General features: G+C 38.0%; 1 protein-coding gene and 1 long non-coding RNA gene across 4 annotated transcripts in view; one reads left to right on the top strand and one right to left on the bottom strand.

Moving 5' to 3' along the window:
- PDE7A (phosphodiesterase 7A) overlaps positions 1-16,574 on the bottom strand; it is a 49,457-nt gene that overhangs the window by 3,012 nt on the left and 29,871 nt on the right. For 2 of the 3 annotated variants that reach the window (XM_083451226.1, XM_083451225.1), the window contains 9 exons: positions 11,819-11,970; positions 9,468-9,531; positions 7,968-8,063; positions 6,702-6,802; positions 6,238-6,369; positions 5,063-5,154; positions 4,507-4,651; positions 2,489-2,585; positions 231-311 (listed from right to left, as the gene is read on the bottom strand). In XM_083451226.1, the coding sequence (XP_083307352.1) occupies positions 231-311; positions 2,489-2,585; positions 4,507-4,651; positions 5,063-5,154; positions 6,238-6,369; positions 6,702-6,802; positions 7,968-8,063; positions 9,468-9,531; positions 11,819-11,970 (960 nt within the window). Of the gene's footprint in view, positions 1-230; positions 312-2,488; positions 2,586-4,506; positions 4,652-5,062; positions 5,155-6,237; positions 6,370-6,701; positions 6,803-7,967; positions 8,064-9,467; positions 9,532-11,818; positions 11,971-14,571; positions 14,703-16,574 lie in introns of those variants that run through there. The other variant, XM_083451227.1, reaches the window with a different exon arrangement.
- Positions 1-16,574, top strand: part of LOC310682587 — a 384,385-nt gene that overhangs the window by 364,297 nt on the left and 3,514 nt on the right. The window contains exon 2 of the long non-coding RNA XR_014514026.1: positions 13,483-16,556. This is a non-coding gene — a long non-coding RNA (uncharacterized lncRNA). The remainder of the gene's footprint in view (positions 1-13,482; positions 16,557-16,574) is intronic.

The following is a 16,574-nucleotide window of genomic DNA, read 5'->3' as shown; positions in this document are numbered from 1 at the left end:
AGCATTCACTAAACTTAACTCAACAGTAGTTAACTGAAATTAATAGACCTAACTTGGACACGTTCATCATTTCAGTGGGTCTACACTGAGTAAAACTAAGCTGAATACCACCCAAAATGTTCTCTTAAAAACTGTGAAAGACTTTTAAAACTAAACATCACACAGTTTATCTTCCCTATAGTATATATTAATGGAAACTATAGTAACTTATCACATAGATCTGTAGTTACCGATCTGGATGTTGGCAATGGTTTCTGTCTGTCGATCACACAGTGGACTCACGCCCAAGCAGTATTTTTTCTCAACATCTCCTACAAACAGAATACTAATTTAATAAGCCATTTTCTACAATTCAACAAAACTTAAAGTGTTAAGGTTTTTCATTTAACTATTATTAATGTTAACAGATACCAGACAGATCTAAGAAATGTAACTTCAGTTGTTTAATATAGCTGCCGTATTTAAAACCACAGCTTTATCATTTGAACAATAGCTTCATAACTGTTTACAAATAGCATATATGATCTAGCATTTTGTTGTAATGCTCATGAAATGAAGTACTAACAATAATTCTTTCTAAACCTTAATTCTATAATGCAACAAGCTGTCACTCTGCTTTGGAACACGTTTTTTAAAAAAAACCCTGACTAGCTTTTCAGATATCTTTTAATTGCATAACTTTCTAAAGAACTGCCTGAATTAACTGATATTATAGTTTGAAGTCTTGTTTCTTCTGTTATGTTTTACTCCAAGAAGACCCATTTATCCTAAACAGAACCCAATAAGGCAGAGACGTATATACAAAATATTTTTTTCAATGTGATCCCATTGAGATCCCAAGATGAAATTTTGCAGGTAGTTCTTAGAAATATTAAATAATACATTTTTTTCAATTTTTTAAATCGTATCTATTCTTTTTAAAATTTTAAGTTTTGTAACTTCAATTTAAAATTTAAAGTAAGTCCATCTTGTGATATATATTAAAGCCCATGAGGTTCTGAAGAGATTGGTGTTTTTAGTTTTGACTTATCTCAATGCTGGGCTGAGCAACAAGATGAGATAAAATGCTAAAAATTAGATTTAAACTTAGTTTTTTATCATTCAACAAGTGTACAAAATATTGAGAAAATTGGAGAATATGAGGTAAAAAAGTTGGATCACTTGATATGGAATTAACCAGCAAGAAAATTACCCATTTATCTCTCAAATGTAACTTGAAAGATCAGAAGCATGTTTTCCATTATGAATTTTTCCATTAAAAAATACATCACGAGTTGAACTACTTCACAAGACCTGCAGCATGCCATAATTATCACTATTGTAATAATCTCTCATACAAGAATGTTTTGCGGAAAGTTTGTAAGTGAACTTTCAGGCTGTAGATCCAAACCACAGGGCCAAGTTAGCTGCTTCAGGTTCAAAATCTTCCACTCCCTGCCTAAAAACCATATTGTTGAAATACATAAATGCATTTCAAAAACAAAAAATCCTAAGTGAGAAAAGTGACAAGACTTAACCAACCTTTGATTGCTACTTGAAGGAAAATCACTGCTTGTGAGAAGTGATAATGATCCAGTAACAGTATATTGTACTCAAAAGCTGAGCTAATGAGTAGACATTGGTTGCTATCAATATCATTAATAGCTTAAAGGTAAAGGTAAAGGGACCCCTGACAATTAAGTCCAGTCGCAAACGACTCTGGGGTTGCGGCGCTCATCTCACTTTACAGGCCAAGGGAGCTGGCGTTTGTCCACTTCCGCAGACAGTTTTTCTGGGTCATGTGGCCAGCATGACTAAGCCACTTCTGGTGAAACCAGAGCAGCGCACAGAAACACTGTTTACCTTCCTGCTGGAGAGGTACCTATTTATCTACTTGCACTATATGCTTTCGAACTGCTAGGTTGGCAGGAGCTGGGACCGAAAAATGGGAGCTCACCTCACCCCGTTACAGGGATTCAAACCGCCGACCTTTTGATCGGCAAGCCCAAGTTAGTTAATGCAATACCAGTGAAGATCTGCACAGTTAAAAGATTTTATATACAATTTCAAAAAGTGCAAGATTCCAGAAACCTAACTGCAATTCGTCTCAATTGCACTGACAACTTAAATCCATGTACACAAAACGGTGTGTCCAACCTTTTAACTTGCATAGCACAGTCCTAAATAATTTTTAATCATCAAGCAATTCTACAGAGATAAATTCAGCTTTTTTCTCTCAATACATGTGGCTTTGGACTAAAGCAGCAGGTGAAAGTAAAGCCTTTATTACTGTGAAATAGCTTCTCATCCAGTTAAAGTTAGGTAAACAGAAATGTCAAGTGTTCTACGAAGCTGCAATCTATACAGTAAAAATGGTCTGAGGAAACCATTCAAGGTGCATTCATTGCAAATAATAAAATTTTCTATTTTCTGTAAGAGCCATGCTTCACTACAATTCTTTTATCATTTTGTTTCACGTTCCATAATGAAATCACTTTTCGCTACTTGCCTTGATGAAAGAATTCTTCTGTTACTTTTTCACTCCACTGCTTGCTTAATTCCCAAGTCCGGCAGGGGTTGCAAATATCAGCACATTTCAAAGCCATCTAGTAAATAAGACAAACCATCAACATATTATGCAAGATATTGTGGCCTGCTAACAACTACACACTTAAGTTTTGCAACTTTAGATGATGCAAAGTGTCACATGGCACAATGGGTCAGTACATCTGGCTGTTAAAAAGAAGGTTGGTGGTTTAGGCCACCCAGGGCTGACTGTGAGCAGGATTCCTGCATTGCGGGAGGTTGACTAGATGACCCTGGCAGTCCCTTCCAACTCCTTGATTCTGTGACTTCTAAGTCAGGTTCTTTTAAAATCCTTAACAATATGTAATGGACAAGTGATACTGAGTAACAAAGGGGGCTACAATGCAGCACACATGTGGATCACTATCACTAAATCCAATGTAACGGAGCTGAACAAGCGGTGTGTTTTGGGAAGGAAATATGTTTGAACATATATGAGTTAACCTCTCCCAGAAACATCAGTGCAATCTTGGAAAATTATGAAAACATTCATCTTCCATAGCACCAATAAAGAAGTCTGATAGCAAGCAATATCAATTTAATATGGCTATGTCTGGTTATCATGAAAGATCATTCATCAATACACTGCACTTCATCCTTCACCATTTACGAATGCCTGCCTGTAAATTAATGCAATGTTGCTTTTATTTCTTTTTAAAATTTGTATCCCACCCTTCCTCCAGAGGAGCCCAGGGCAGCAGAGCACACTGCTTTGGCTATGGATTGTTAAACTATGGAATTCGCTCCCACAAGAAGCAGTGATGGCCATTTACATGAATGGCTTTAAAAACGGATTAGACAGATTTATGGAGGATAAGCCTATCAGTGACTCCCAACCGTGATGACTCCACTATTGGAGACGGTATGCCTCTAAATACCAGTGCTGGGAATCACAAAGGGGGAAATACTGTTGCACTCAGGTCCAGCATGTGGTTTCCCATAGGCATCAGGTTGGTCATGATGAGAGCAGAACAGATTAGATGGGACTGTGGCCTGATCCAGCAGGGCTCTTCTTACATTCTTATGCTACTGCTTTCTTGTTTGGAAAAGTTTCAGAAGGAAGACTGGATTAAGGTGGTTGAGGGTTGAAATGCCCAGAATAGGGCCCCCTTCTCATCCTTGTTTTTGACCGCATCTTGGTTTGGGCCACTTACCAACTCCCAGCCTAGCCTAACTACAAGGCTGCTATGAATACATATAAGGAAGTATAAAATGGCTGCAAATGGGGATTTAATGTTTGGAGGCAACAAAATTGTGGTTCCTTTAATCAGAACAATGCATTTCTGTACTATAAATGGCAATGTTTTTCAGCTTTCTCTCACTCAAATTAGCATACCTCCAAAGCTTCAATGAATCTTAATCCGGCCTGATTATGGCATGCTTTAGACGCACAAGTCCCACTTGTGTTCAATGGTGCTTACTTCCATGTTAATGAGCACAGGGGACTGATTCCTAAGGAGTTATTTTAGGCCTGTAGCCACTGGGGCTGGAGGCTGTGGAAAGCAATTTAATTGTTTTACTTGTACAGGTAAAATAGTAAGAAAAGCAGGCAGCTAGCATTTTTCCTATGTGCTCAGTTAAAAAAAGCTACTCTCACTTCCCAACATTCTGCAAAAACAGCAAGATCACTTAGATAATTAACAGGATTTTAAAGTGTTAAAGAATTATCTTTTTTAAAAAATAATTTCAATTGTTTTAAGATTGTAGTGAACAGAGTAAGATAAACATTTGCTACTGAGTTACAACCATTTTGCTGGCAAATGGAATATCCAAGTTTTCTGTACTAGAAAACTATTTTTGTTAGAACTATGCCATCAGGGAACACAGAAGGCCATCTTCAAGCCTATGTGCATCAACCAAAAATTATTTCATACAGTAGACGGCAAAGCAGTTGTTACTGAACAGTTGTACTACTTTTCTATTTAGGGACCAAACAATTACCTGAAGAATGAGATGACGATGATTTTCCTCTGTTAAGCATAAATCTTCCTTGTCCAAATGACTGCGAAATAGGGATAGATATTCATTTTGCCGACTGATATCAGTGGCAAGTATCAGTGCTCCTATCTGGCTTTCCATCAGCTGCCTTAAATTGGAGATACACAGAAAGAAGAATGAAATAAGTGACCAACATTTAAACAGTCTTTGTTAACTTTACACAAAATTCAGGCCAACCCTGATTAAATTACTATAAAATACAGTTTTGTTAACAAACTAAGACCCAGTGCAACAGTTCAATAATTTAACAAAGTCTTCATATCACTCAAAATTATTGTGATAAACATGAAAAGTGTACACTTTACAAGTGTAGCAAGTTAGGCATCAAGATTTGTTTTGTTTTGATTGGGGTGGATGGGATACAATTTCCTTCATCATATGAAGCTGCAGTAAATTATATTATTTGGAAATGTGTTTTTACTTCCATTTCACATCCATTTAAAATGTTCTGCAATGTATTTTCCATAGATGCATATGATACTGCAAATCTGACACATACCTGTTTTCTAGTGACATATGTGCAAATAATCCAGATTCTCTCAACAATCCCACTGCAGATCTCCAGTGGTGATTTTCCAATACTGAGGTATTCTGGAAAAAAAGGGGAAGAAGATAGAGAATTATGGTTATCAAATATTCATTGAATTCTGAATTGTATTTTCATGAATGAACAATCCTTTATGCCAATACTTCACTAGGGGATAGACAGGGGGAGTACAACCTCTCCTGGTTGTCTCTGTGGCTTTCAGTGTCATCCATGATCACATCCTTCAGAATTCTCTCTCCAACTTGGGACTAGGCAATATTGTGGCTCAAAATGGCTCCAGTCCTACCATAGGGGAAAGTTCCAGCATGTGGTGCAGGGGCCTATGGGTGGCATAAAGTTTAATTTCATCTCCCATGCTTTTTCAACATCTACATGAAATCACTGGGAGGTTACCCAGAGCTTTGGGATACGGCATCATCAGTATGCAGAAGATGCTACCCAGCTCTCTCGTTTACACCTTTGGATTCCAGAATGTGGCTGCTGGAAGAAGCTTTCCATTCAGACCATCGTTACATAGCTCTTCTATGGGCTTCACTGGTTACCAGTTTGCTCCCAGGCACCAGCTTTGATGTTAACAACCTTAAATCACACAAGGTCTGCCCCAACCAACTTCAGCTTCAGATCGTTGTGCAATAGGCACCCCAAGCTGGACAATTTAGCTTGTACACCTTTTCTGGTTGGCCATGCCCAGCTGTCAATCATATGGCATCAGGTAATTGACACGTAAAGCACAATCCCAACTGTTCCTTGGCAGCAGAGCTTGCATTTGGTGCTATTTAATTATTATGCTAAACGCAACCCCGGCTGGACTGATTCCTTGTGGGAATTGCAGCTGCTAAGCGGGGAAGTTTTCTGCTGAAAGCAGCATGGTTTGCATTCAGCGCTGAACTGAAACAACACCAAATACAAGACACAATGTTTTCTGGCAGATTTAGGCCTTTCCACAGTCAAAAGATTGCTCCCAGAGGTGTGGCCACTTTTGGAGCCAATCCATTCCCCAAAGCTGCTATAAATAATTAAATCACTCCTTTAAAAATTTCTCCCACCAAGAATTTGTGACTACCAGCAAGTAAGCATTTTTGCACTTGGTTATGTTTTTCCGAACAGAAATATTTTTCCTCACTTACCTTGTATAAAGTTGCTAAATAATGGTTTGTTTTAATAAGGAAAGGCTGATTAACACCTGGGTGATCCAAATCATGAGTGGCAGCTGCAATTAAGCCAAGAAGAGTATCCCATGGAGTCAGGGACTGGGAAAGCTGTAATATATAAAGCATGACCACATGAATATTCACTACTGACACTTCAAGCAAACTTGGGTTGAATCTGTTCTTTTAAAAAATGCACAGAATTTCATCTTTCAATGCATCAAATTCTTCTTTCATTTATTTATACTTTTATCTAGAATATAGGATTCAGAGTTCTCTGTAGGAAGACCAATAATAAAGCAGTAAGGGAAGTGTACATTTTTATTACACAAAACTAGTATTTACTTATTTGTTTTTTAAAAAGGCCGGTCCTATGCCACATGAAATCTGCTTTTGAAACTGTATAACTTCTTTGCTGAAAACTGTTAAGGAGATATTTTTACCTTAGGTTCTTTTAAAAAACAGTGCATGGCCTGAGTCACATCAGCAGCATGAACTGCATTGTGGTATGGGTTGTGACTGTGGTAATCTTCTTGAACCATTACTACAAATGAGAAGAAATCTTGCATTAATTTACCTTTCATATCATTGTGCACTTTTATTTTATAAGTTACTGTTGAAAAACCAAACAGCTTTGGTCACACATTTGGTCACACTTAGCATTACCATTGCTAAGCCTTGACAATTTATTTCAAAAGCTAACATATCTGGGACAAAATAAAGCCTGTTCTTTAGGAGCAACTGCTTCTCCACTGCCCTCACAAGAATAAGCAGGTTTGTCTCCTTACTACACTATTTAGAGAAATGTGAATTACAGAACATGCTAATCTCCATTTTTCATTTTATAAAGCAAAATACATACACCCATATGTACTTGCATTATATATTAACTCAGCATTTAGTAGATACACAATGGCAATTGCTGGCTCAGAAATGCAGGTTCAAAATACAGTAATTTGAATTTGCTGTAATCAAGGCAAGTTTTATTGTTTATTCTGAACTATCAAAAGTTATCTAATTCCTTTGCGCGCTCTCTCTCTCTCATCCTTTACGTTTCCATTAACTGATTTTCCAAAATAAAGTACAGAATGGAATAAAGCTGTTCTATAATAGGAAAATCCCATTATACAAAATGCATTTTTATGCCGATCTAAATGTAACATTGAAACAAAAACCTTTATTGACTAGTGTTATACATTGTTTACTAAACAACACAGCTGTAACACAATTGTTGCAAAGGAGTCACCTTTCTTTCTCCAAGGAAGCATTTTAGATGTGGGTTCCTCTCATTTTTCAGTAATATTTTAATGCAGGCTTCCATACAGTTAAGCACATCTGTTGTGGTTTGCAGTGCTTTTTGAAGCATGGTTGGATGTGGTGGGGCACATGGCAACTGCTGGCTAGCACCTGTGTCATGCAACATTCTTTCCTCCCACCCACCAGTAAACGGTATACAGCAGGTTTTTAAAAAGTCTTTAGAAGATGAGTGTCCACTTTTAACAGAAACACTTTAAAACCTGCAAAATAAATTGGCAACTAGCATGACAGTAACAGCAATACCCATCATTTCATGAGTCTATCACCCTTTTCTCTCTTCTCCCCAGTTCCTTAGGGCTCTCCATGCTGGACAGCATAATTTAAAGTAGCAAATGGGCTGTTGTACCCTATTTTTGCAAAACTGACTTAAGTGAACCTCTGAAAATTTTTACCTAAAAATCGGCGGAGCTTCATTGTATCTAGTTGGAAGTGCTCTACAAGTCCATGAAGATTAAACAGGTGGAAGGTTAAGGTGACTAAACTGTTTCCTAAAAAAAACCAAAAAACACAAAATCACCTTTAATGGGAAGCATCAAAAATGTAGACAGGCTAAATGTTTTAAGGCACTCTATTACATGGGCCTGAAGCAAGTCATTCATACAGCACATGCTTCCAGACCAACTACAAGAAATCTTACTTACTAGTTTTTGCAAGTAACTGACAGCTAATATTCTATTATCTCTATTATCCACATTACTAGCAAACCTCTGTGGCATACTACCATCACAGGCCAAGTTACCATAATTATTCCTCCTGATCTACAGAACAACCATGGTTTCATTCAACATAATGATTAAGAATTTCAAGCACATTTTGTTTCTATTTTTTACTTATGCAGAATAGTAATTAAAGCTTTAAGATTTAGTGTTTTTACTTCAGTGTAAAACATCTGATCCATCAGCAATGAATTGGGACTGAGAAAAATCTCTCTTGGTAACGCAAAGTGAACCCATCAGTTTAATAGCATTTGTCAGTTCTTCAGAATTTTATAAAAACACAGATCTCATATAAATGAAATTTCTGTATTGGATAATCTACTCAAATGAATATGAAAATTGTGAAATGTAACACATTTTTAGTTTAAAGGAGGGAGAGGTTCCTTCAAAGATTTTGCCAAGGGCTTTAATATAGCATCCCAATGCTATCTGTGCCTCTGGATGCTCAAATTAAGAGCGGGGGGGGGGGTGGAATCTTAAAGCTTCTTAAAGTCTGTAAAAATAAATAAATGGGGGGGTTTAAAGGGGGTATGAATACTCAAAGGTCGAGAACCACTTAAAAAATTCAGACTTCATAGAATGTACCATCTCCTATCTCATTTCACAGAAACAGCGTAAGTGTCTAGCAAATGCTTCTCAGGAAAAGTGGTCAAATTTAACAATCAACTACATTCTGTAAAGCTAATCAATGAGAATTCAGTGGGTTTTAATACACATGGTGATATTTTTTACATTAAGAGGAAGAAAATTTAAAATATGGTAACCATACCCTACATAAATATTGCCCATTTCAAATATATAGTGTAAAACAGATATTTAAAACTGAATATAATGGCTGTTTCAAGTTGTTTAAGTCACAGGATTTCTTTCTCAGAGAGAAGTTATTCCCAACACTACAAATTTAAGTCCATACAGGATACGTGGTAATCAAGGTATAAAGGGCTGAATGTAAGGAATTAGCATATTTTTGTTGAAAATAACAAGGTCAAATGGGCTATCGATACCTGAATAATGCAGTATCAGTAGTGAGTCTGGGATGTGCACTTAATGTTTGCATGAAACAGCCACTCATTCACAACTTTAAAAAGGAACTTTCTTCAATGCAAAGTAGGAGAAAGGGACTGGCTTAGTGGACAACTGACTTAAAGAGTAATATAAAAAACCCACTAATCTTACCATTCGTTAACCTGTCAAAAAGGAAAATGTCAAAATTCCAGTTTCCAACTTTTTCTAGCATACACTGAAAGTAAAACAAAAAGAAAGTTTCTCAAATAAGTTAAAAGCACTTATCTGAATACATTGCATATATGATTCACCTTCCTTTCACCCCACAAATCAAGACAGGATACTGAAAATGAACTAGCAAAGATGTAAAAGGTGATCAGTAGCATATTTGTAACCACACCACTTATTTCTGTTTCACAAACCCCATAAACTGTCATTCTGCAACTGATGGGTCATAAGTTGCAGCTAGCTGGCTTCTTACAGCCACAATGTTCTCTCATCTGGAAGTTACAATACTATCTTTTATGGGAAAAGCATTGATAAACACTCTTTCCTTAAGATACACTGATCACCCAAACATAGCCAAATCTCAGTTTAATAAACAGGGATATGCAAAAGCTTCATGCACTCCCATGTAGCCCTTTTGCTTCCACTTCACTCCTCCCTTCATTGGGGGACGGGACAAGCTAGAATATGAACCCATGGTTTAAAATTGGCTTCCAGATAGCTCTCAACAGGAAGTATGGTTAAATGTGGCTTCCTGGCTTGTTCAATTCACACAAAGGGAGAAGCAAAGGGGGCTGTGGGTGAGTACATGAAGCTCATGCACATATTGGCTTACTAAAAAGATTTCATCATGAGCTCTGAAAATGTTCAGTTTACACACTCCTCCTTCAATCTTCTCATCCACATGAACAAATAAGCTATCACAGAGAATAGTTATATTGTGCCAGATGTGGCAAATCCACTGTACAGAGTAACAATACCCTAGGACTGATTTAAGCAGCCCCTTGTGGAAACAAGGGCCAAACTTGTGCACAAGTCATTATACATATTTGTAAGGTAGAGGTAAAAAGGTAAAGGACCCCTGGATGGTTAAGTCCAGTCAAAGGCGACTATGGGGTGTGGCGCTCATCTCGCTTTCAGGCAGAGGGAGCTGGCGTTTGTCCACAGACAGATTTCCAGGTCATGTGGCCAGCATGACTAAACCGCTTCTGGCGCAACGGTACACATTGACGGAAACCAGAGCGCACGGAAAAGCCATTTACCTTCCCGCCGCAGTGGTACCTATTTATCTACTTGCACTGGCTGGGACAGAGCATTACCTCGTTGTGCGGATTTGAACCGCCAACCTTCTGATTGGCAAGCCCAAGAGGCTCAGTGGTTTAGACCACAGCACCACCCGCATCCCAATATACATATACATATAAGGTAAAGGTAAAGGTACCCCTGCCCGTACGGGCCAGTAGTGTCTGACTCTGGGGTTGCGTGCTCATCTCGCTTAAGAGGCCGGGAGCCAGCGCTGTCCGGAGACACTTCCGGGTCACGTGGCCAGCGTGACGAAGCTGCTCTGGCGAGCCAGCACCAGCACAGCGCACGGAAACGCCATTACCTTCCCGCTATAAAGTGGTACCTATTTATCTACTTGCACTTGGGGGTGCTTTTGAACTGCTAGGTGGGCAGGAGCTGGGACCGAACGACGGGAGCTCACCCCGCCGCGGGGATTCGAACCGCCGACCATGCGATCGGCAAGTCCTAGGCACTGAGGTTTTACCCACAGCGCCACCCGCATATAAATATTTATGCACAGAATGAGTACAGCATCATATTGTACATGCTGCTCCTGAAGCACATTCACAAACTATACCAGGGCAGGAAGAAAAAGTGGAACAAGTGGCTTTGGACCATAATTTAAGACTTTTTCTAGAGCATTGGCAGACATGACTTACAAACAATACTAAAGAGGAAAACTTCAGTTTAATGTATGTATGATTATCTAGAAATATTTGTTCTTACTCAAGAGGTGTTCAGTTTCTAAAACCACTAATGAAGTGAAAAAGAAGGGGGAATATCTGAAGGAAATAATGTTAGTTCTAGAGAACAAAAAGAGGCAGACTGAATAAGGTATTGCCAATTATAACACAACTAAATGCAAACATATAATGAAGTTTCAGCATTTGACTTAGTTATCCAATTAGGTTTTATACTTCATTGCCTTTTAAGACATTTTGGCCAAGTCTAGTACAGTATCTACTATAATTTCTAAAATAATACACACTCCGCTTGCCATCACAGTGAATGAATTTTCTGAGCTATTCAAACTATTTCCTGTTACCAACTGTAGTAATCTTACTATTGATTATTCTCATACCCTCATTTTTATTTCTGCTTTATTTACTTCTATGGAGGATAAATATAAGTCCAAAAGTATTTAGTACATGCAATACATGGTCACTTACAGATCTTAACACACATCAATATTTTTTTCATGGCAAAGTTATATGGTAGTTTCAAAAACAGACCTTAGCTTGTCCATTATAATCATCATCTAAAATGTTTGAAGAATTTGGAAGAGTGATACCACGGAAGAAACGGGAAGATCTCAAGTACCGCTGGAAACTCAGTAACCTTCGTATATTTCTTGCAGACACAGAAACATCAATTTCAGAATTTGCTGAGGGGGGAAATAAAGAGCCTTAAATGCATGATGAATCTATAAAACATTAAAAAATAGATCTATAAGAACAGCATTCAGTTCAAGCATTGTGTTCTGCACCGTGATCACACAGGTTAACCTAACCCTAACCTCAGCATATTTGTAAATAGAAGCATGGTAACCTAAAACAGTACTGCACATTTAGGGTTACAGCTATCAAAGTCAACCACTAACAGAAGGGAGGAGACTTTTTTTTTGCCATTTCCCTTTCACTATAGCACCCCCACCCCACCAGTACTTCTCCCTGCTATTCTGGAGGAAAGTGCAAGCACCTGCAAAAAGGTGTAGGAAGGGAATGGTGAAAAGCATGGTCCCCTTTCTGTTACAGGATGCTGGGAACCTGTTTTCCATAAAAGGAGCTTCATTCAGGGGATCTTAGGATCCAACTCTTGAATTCCAAATACACCAAAGCTATTGGAAACCTGTTAGGCTTGTAATGGCTATCCCTGTACCACAATTATCATATAATTGCAACTAAACTGTTAACGTGGATTTACAAAACCCAATCCCCTGTTAAAATCAGTTTCAAGATTAAATTAGCAAATCACTACTGTGGTATATTTGATGTATTATAGTCTGATGTATTACAGTTAATAAATTCTTGAGATCTGCATCACACATAACACTACCAAAAAGTAAAATACACTGGGAAGGTTTGGTTCTGAAATGAATCTTAGGATTATGCACAGGTTAAATTTGAAACAGAGTTAAGCATCACTAAACATTAACAGTAAACTGAGATGGAGAGTGATGGGAGTGAGGAACTAACACATAAAGTGGTGGGTAGGAAAGGGAGTTAACAATCCCATACCTACCCCCAGTCTCTAGGTGCTGTTTCATTTGCACCAAGCAGAAAGCATTTATTTCCAAAGTGTACTTTTCATTTTACTATTTGTTCCTGCAATGGTCTCTTACAAGCACTACAGCCACTCCCCAACAAAGAGCATTCCTAATATTCATGGAGTTATGGGACAATTTGGTCAGGAAAACAACTGTTCTGCTTCATCTTTTACTAGTACACTCTGTCTCCCTCTCTGCCATAAGAGTCACTGCAAGTCACCTCCTTCCTGGGCCTCTCAAGACTGTATGAGAAACTCCATACAGGAGATCACAGAGATCACATTGTGGCTTACCCAAACACCAGAATCTTCTATTATAGGAACTGGATCTGGATTACCACAGAACAAGGGGTGTCCCACATTACCTGAATAGCGTGGGAAGAGGCCACCCTCCAAAAAGCTAGCATGAAAAGGGAATTAAGGTATTTCTTGCTTTCTCTGAACTAAAATCTTATACTGTAGTTACAGGTAGGTAGCCGTGTTGGTCTGCTGTAGTCGAAACAAAATAAAAAAATTCCTTCCAGTAGTTTGTTATTGGTATGAGCTTTCGTGTGCATGCACACTTCTTCAGATACCTTTCGTGCGTGCACACAAAAGCTCATACCAATAACAAACTTAGTTGGTCTCTAAGGTCCTACTGGAAGGACTTTTTTTATTTTGTTTCGACTATGGCAGACCAACACGGCTACCTACCTGTAACTAGAGTATAAGGAATTATCTTATACTGTACAATTCTCCAATATGAAACAAATACAGACTTCAGAATAAAAACAGAATTTCTTAAATTCACTAACTCAAGCGTCTACAAAAGGCAGAATGAGGATATCTCAGGGTGATTTGCAGTAGATCGTCTTTTTTTGTTTACTCCCAATTGTTTAACAATTTCAACAAAACAACTTTCCCATCTAAATCACGATGCTGAAATAAAGCTAAAAGAAAGCCTTTTGTGTGGAAGGACCATGAGCTCAGTTCAGTTTTGTAGTGGAATGAATTCCTAGGCTTTGAATGGACTCAGAGGCACAATGTTATTTAATTCAACTATATATCTTTTGTACTTGGCTTGGGGTTTTAGTAAAAAAGAAACCAAAGAAGAGCCAACACAGCTGAAGTTTCTCCACCTCTGCAATGGTCTGCACTACAGGTTTACTTACTAGAAGCCTGGCAGCTTCATCTTTAGGGGCAGACGAAAACGTTTCTCTATATCCAGGCGTTTAGTTCATTAACATTCTATGGCCTTTTTAATGTGTTTGTGGGAAGGGTTTGTTTACATTTTTGTTCTTGATTTTATTATGTATTTTGTGTTCTCATTTGTGGTTTTATGTTGTAAACTGCCCCGTGGGTTTTATTGTGTTTTCAGTTTGTGAACTATTAATAATGGATCTAGTTTGTTAAATTCAAGGTTCTTTCGTCTGCTGCCTTCAGTGGAATAAAAAAGTTAATTATGTGGTGAACATCAAATCCTCTAAGACAGCTACACTTCATAGTGTGAAAAGCAAATTCTGAAATCCATTTTGTTTTTATCCTTCCCAAAATAAAAGAAGAATTTACAGTATAACCCTAAACACCCTACCAAGTTTACACATGAAACATTAATTTTAGCTAATCAAAAATAGTACACAGCAGTTTGGAAACCTTACACATGCTCCTAGAAACATACTAAAAAGTGAATTTCAACACTCTTCATTGCTAATAAGACACATTGTTCTCACAAGAACACAACCTTTCATCTTCCCCAGGCTCTCTTTTTACAAGGCAATGTCTTGACATTTCCACAGGATTTTAAATCTTTCACCTCTACTTAAAGATCCCATGATCCTGATCAGAGATAAAAACCAGTCAGTCTGTTTTTTTATCGGAACCTAAGGTTTGAAAAGTTCTCTTCCATTCATTCTAGAACAAGTTTTTAAAAGACCTACACGAATGAAATAATGAGTCTGTGTCTGTCCATAATAACACCAAAGCAGCACTGATTATTTGGGGGTGTATCCAAGTGAAAAGGTACTACACAAGAAGCATGCAAACTGGAGAAAACAGGGAAAGAACACATTATTGTTTTAAAAATAAACACCATCAGCCCAAATGAAATAAGTCACTCAAATAGGAGGAAGAAGAGGAAAGTGGAGAAATATGGGAAAGCATATAAAAAGGTAAATACAGCAAGCCCACAACTTATGCAGGGTATATGTTCTGCAGATCGCATCTAAAGTCAAAGTTGTACATAATCAAAACACATTGGGTTTAATGGAGGACGGGACTGCCAAACTCTTTTTTCCTGGACAACTGCCCTCTTCCCAACCCCCTTTTTTTCATTGCCAAGCAAGCTGAATGTGTTCAAGTTTAACGTGCATAAGTTGTGAGCATACTGTATATCTCAAGATAACCATTTTTGAATTTTAATATATAATAGGTTGAGTTTAAAATTATAAATTCCACACACTCATATCTCTATGCTCCAACTCAACTAATGTTTCAATGATCAAAAGCACCCTTTACAAACTTAGTCTGCTTACACACTATTATACACCAACATGCTGCTGCTGTTGTTTACCCCAATTCATAAGCTGTAAAATTGAGCTCAGGGTCTGAATTCAAAACCTGATTGGGAGAAAAATGAAGCTTTGTGCTCCTTCCATTCACATTCATGAGGAATTTTAAAAAATAGTTTCAACTTTTTCTGTTTTGATAGAAATGAATGAAATTTGCAGACCTATTATCCATCTTGAGCAGATAGCACCAGCTAAATTTCTAAGAGGTTCATGGATTTTCTCTGCTGGGCACCTTTAAAATGTGATACTGCCCTCCCCCCCACCACCACCAAAAAAAGGAATAGTATTTTTATTTAGAGGGATAACTGAAAGAAATATGCAGGCATCATTGCCAGTTCTGAGGGAATGAATTCACTGCACTGGATAGTTGTAGTAGTTTTCCTGCAATGAAACCTTAACAATTTGAGGTTGGGTAAAACAGATTTACTTAATTTTCCCCCATTGCTTTGTGAGGAACTGCATTAAAATATAACATACATGGAAAGAGGTACCCCAGTGTAAGAACCTAGCCTAATTATCAACAAATAGGTCTAGGGGGTTTTGTACTAGTTGCCTTTAAAGTTGATTTCTAGGAGGGGAGATCTGCTTTCTCCCCTATGTCATGCATTATAGAGGTGCCCAAGGAAAGTAATTGCAAAATTTCAAAAAGAAGAGAGCAGAGGCTAGGAAGTTCTGATTAATGAAAAATGCAGCTTCAGGCTTGTGTTCTGCTCAACTGGCACCCAAAGTTATAGGGTGGTATCAAACTAAGTAGATCTGCTGGTGCAAGGAATTTGGCCTGCACAAAGGAATTTCCCCTTCCTCTCCTCTCCCTGCATGCCCCCTTAAATGCATGCATTTGCCCCAATCCTTCTGAGCCGATTTTTGGAGGACCATGGGAGAGGGTAGAAGATGAAAGGGAAGGGAAGTTATGTCACACGTGGAAATCCTCGCTCTAGACGTATCAGTTGGATTCTGCCCATAGAAAGTGCTATGTTAATTTGACAGGAGTCAATGTGTGGACACAGATAAATGGATGCTGATTGTGTTCCAAGCAAGCACCCCCAGAACAACAATTACAGGACAGGAGATAGAAGAACAAAGTGATAAATTACTTTAACATTCCTTCCCCAAAGCATTGTGATTGAAACACCCTGGTAAAATCATTCTCTTTGATCATGTAGCCTTATGAGGCTTT

This window comes from Podarcis tiliguerta (assembly GCF_965153285.1).
Source record: "Podarcis tiliguerta genome assembly, chromosome: 7".
Lineage (NCBI taxonomy): Eukaryota > Metazoa > Chordata > Lepidosauria > Squamata > Lacertidae > Podarcis > Podarcis tiliguerta.
Note: the sequence above shows the minus strand (reverse complement) of the source record. Positions and strands in the feature narration are given on the sequence as shown.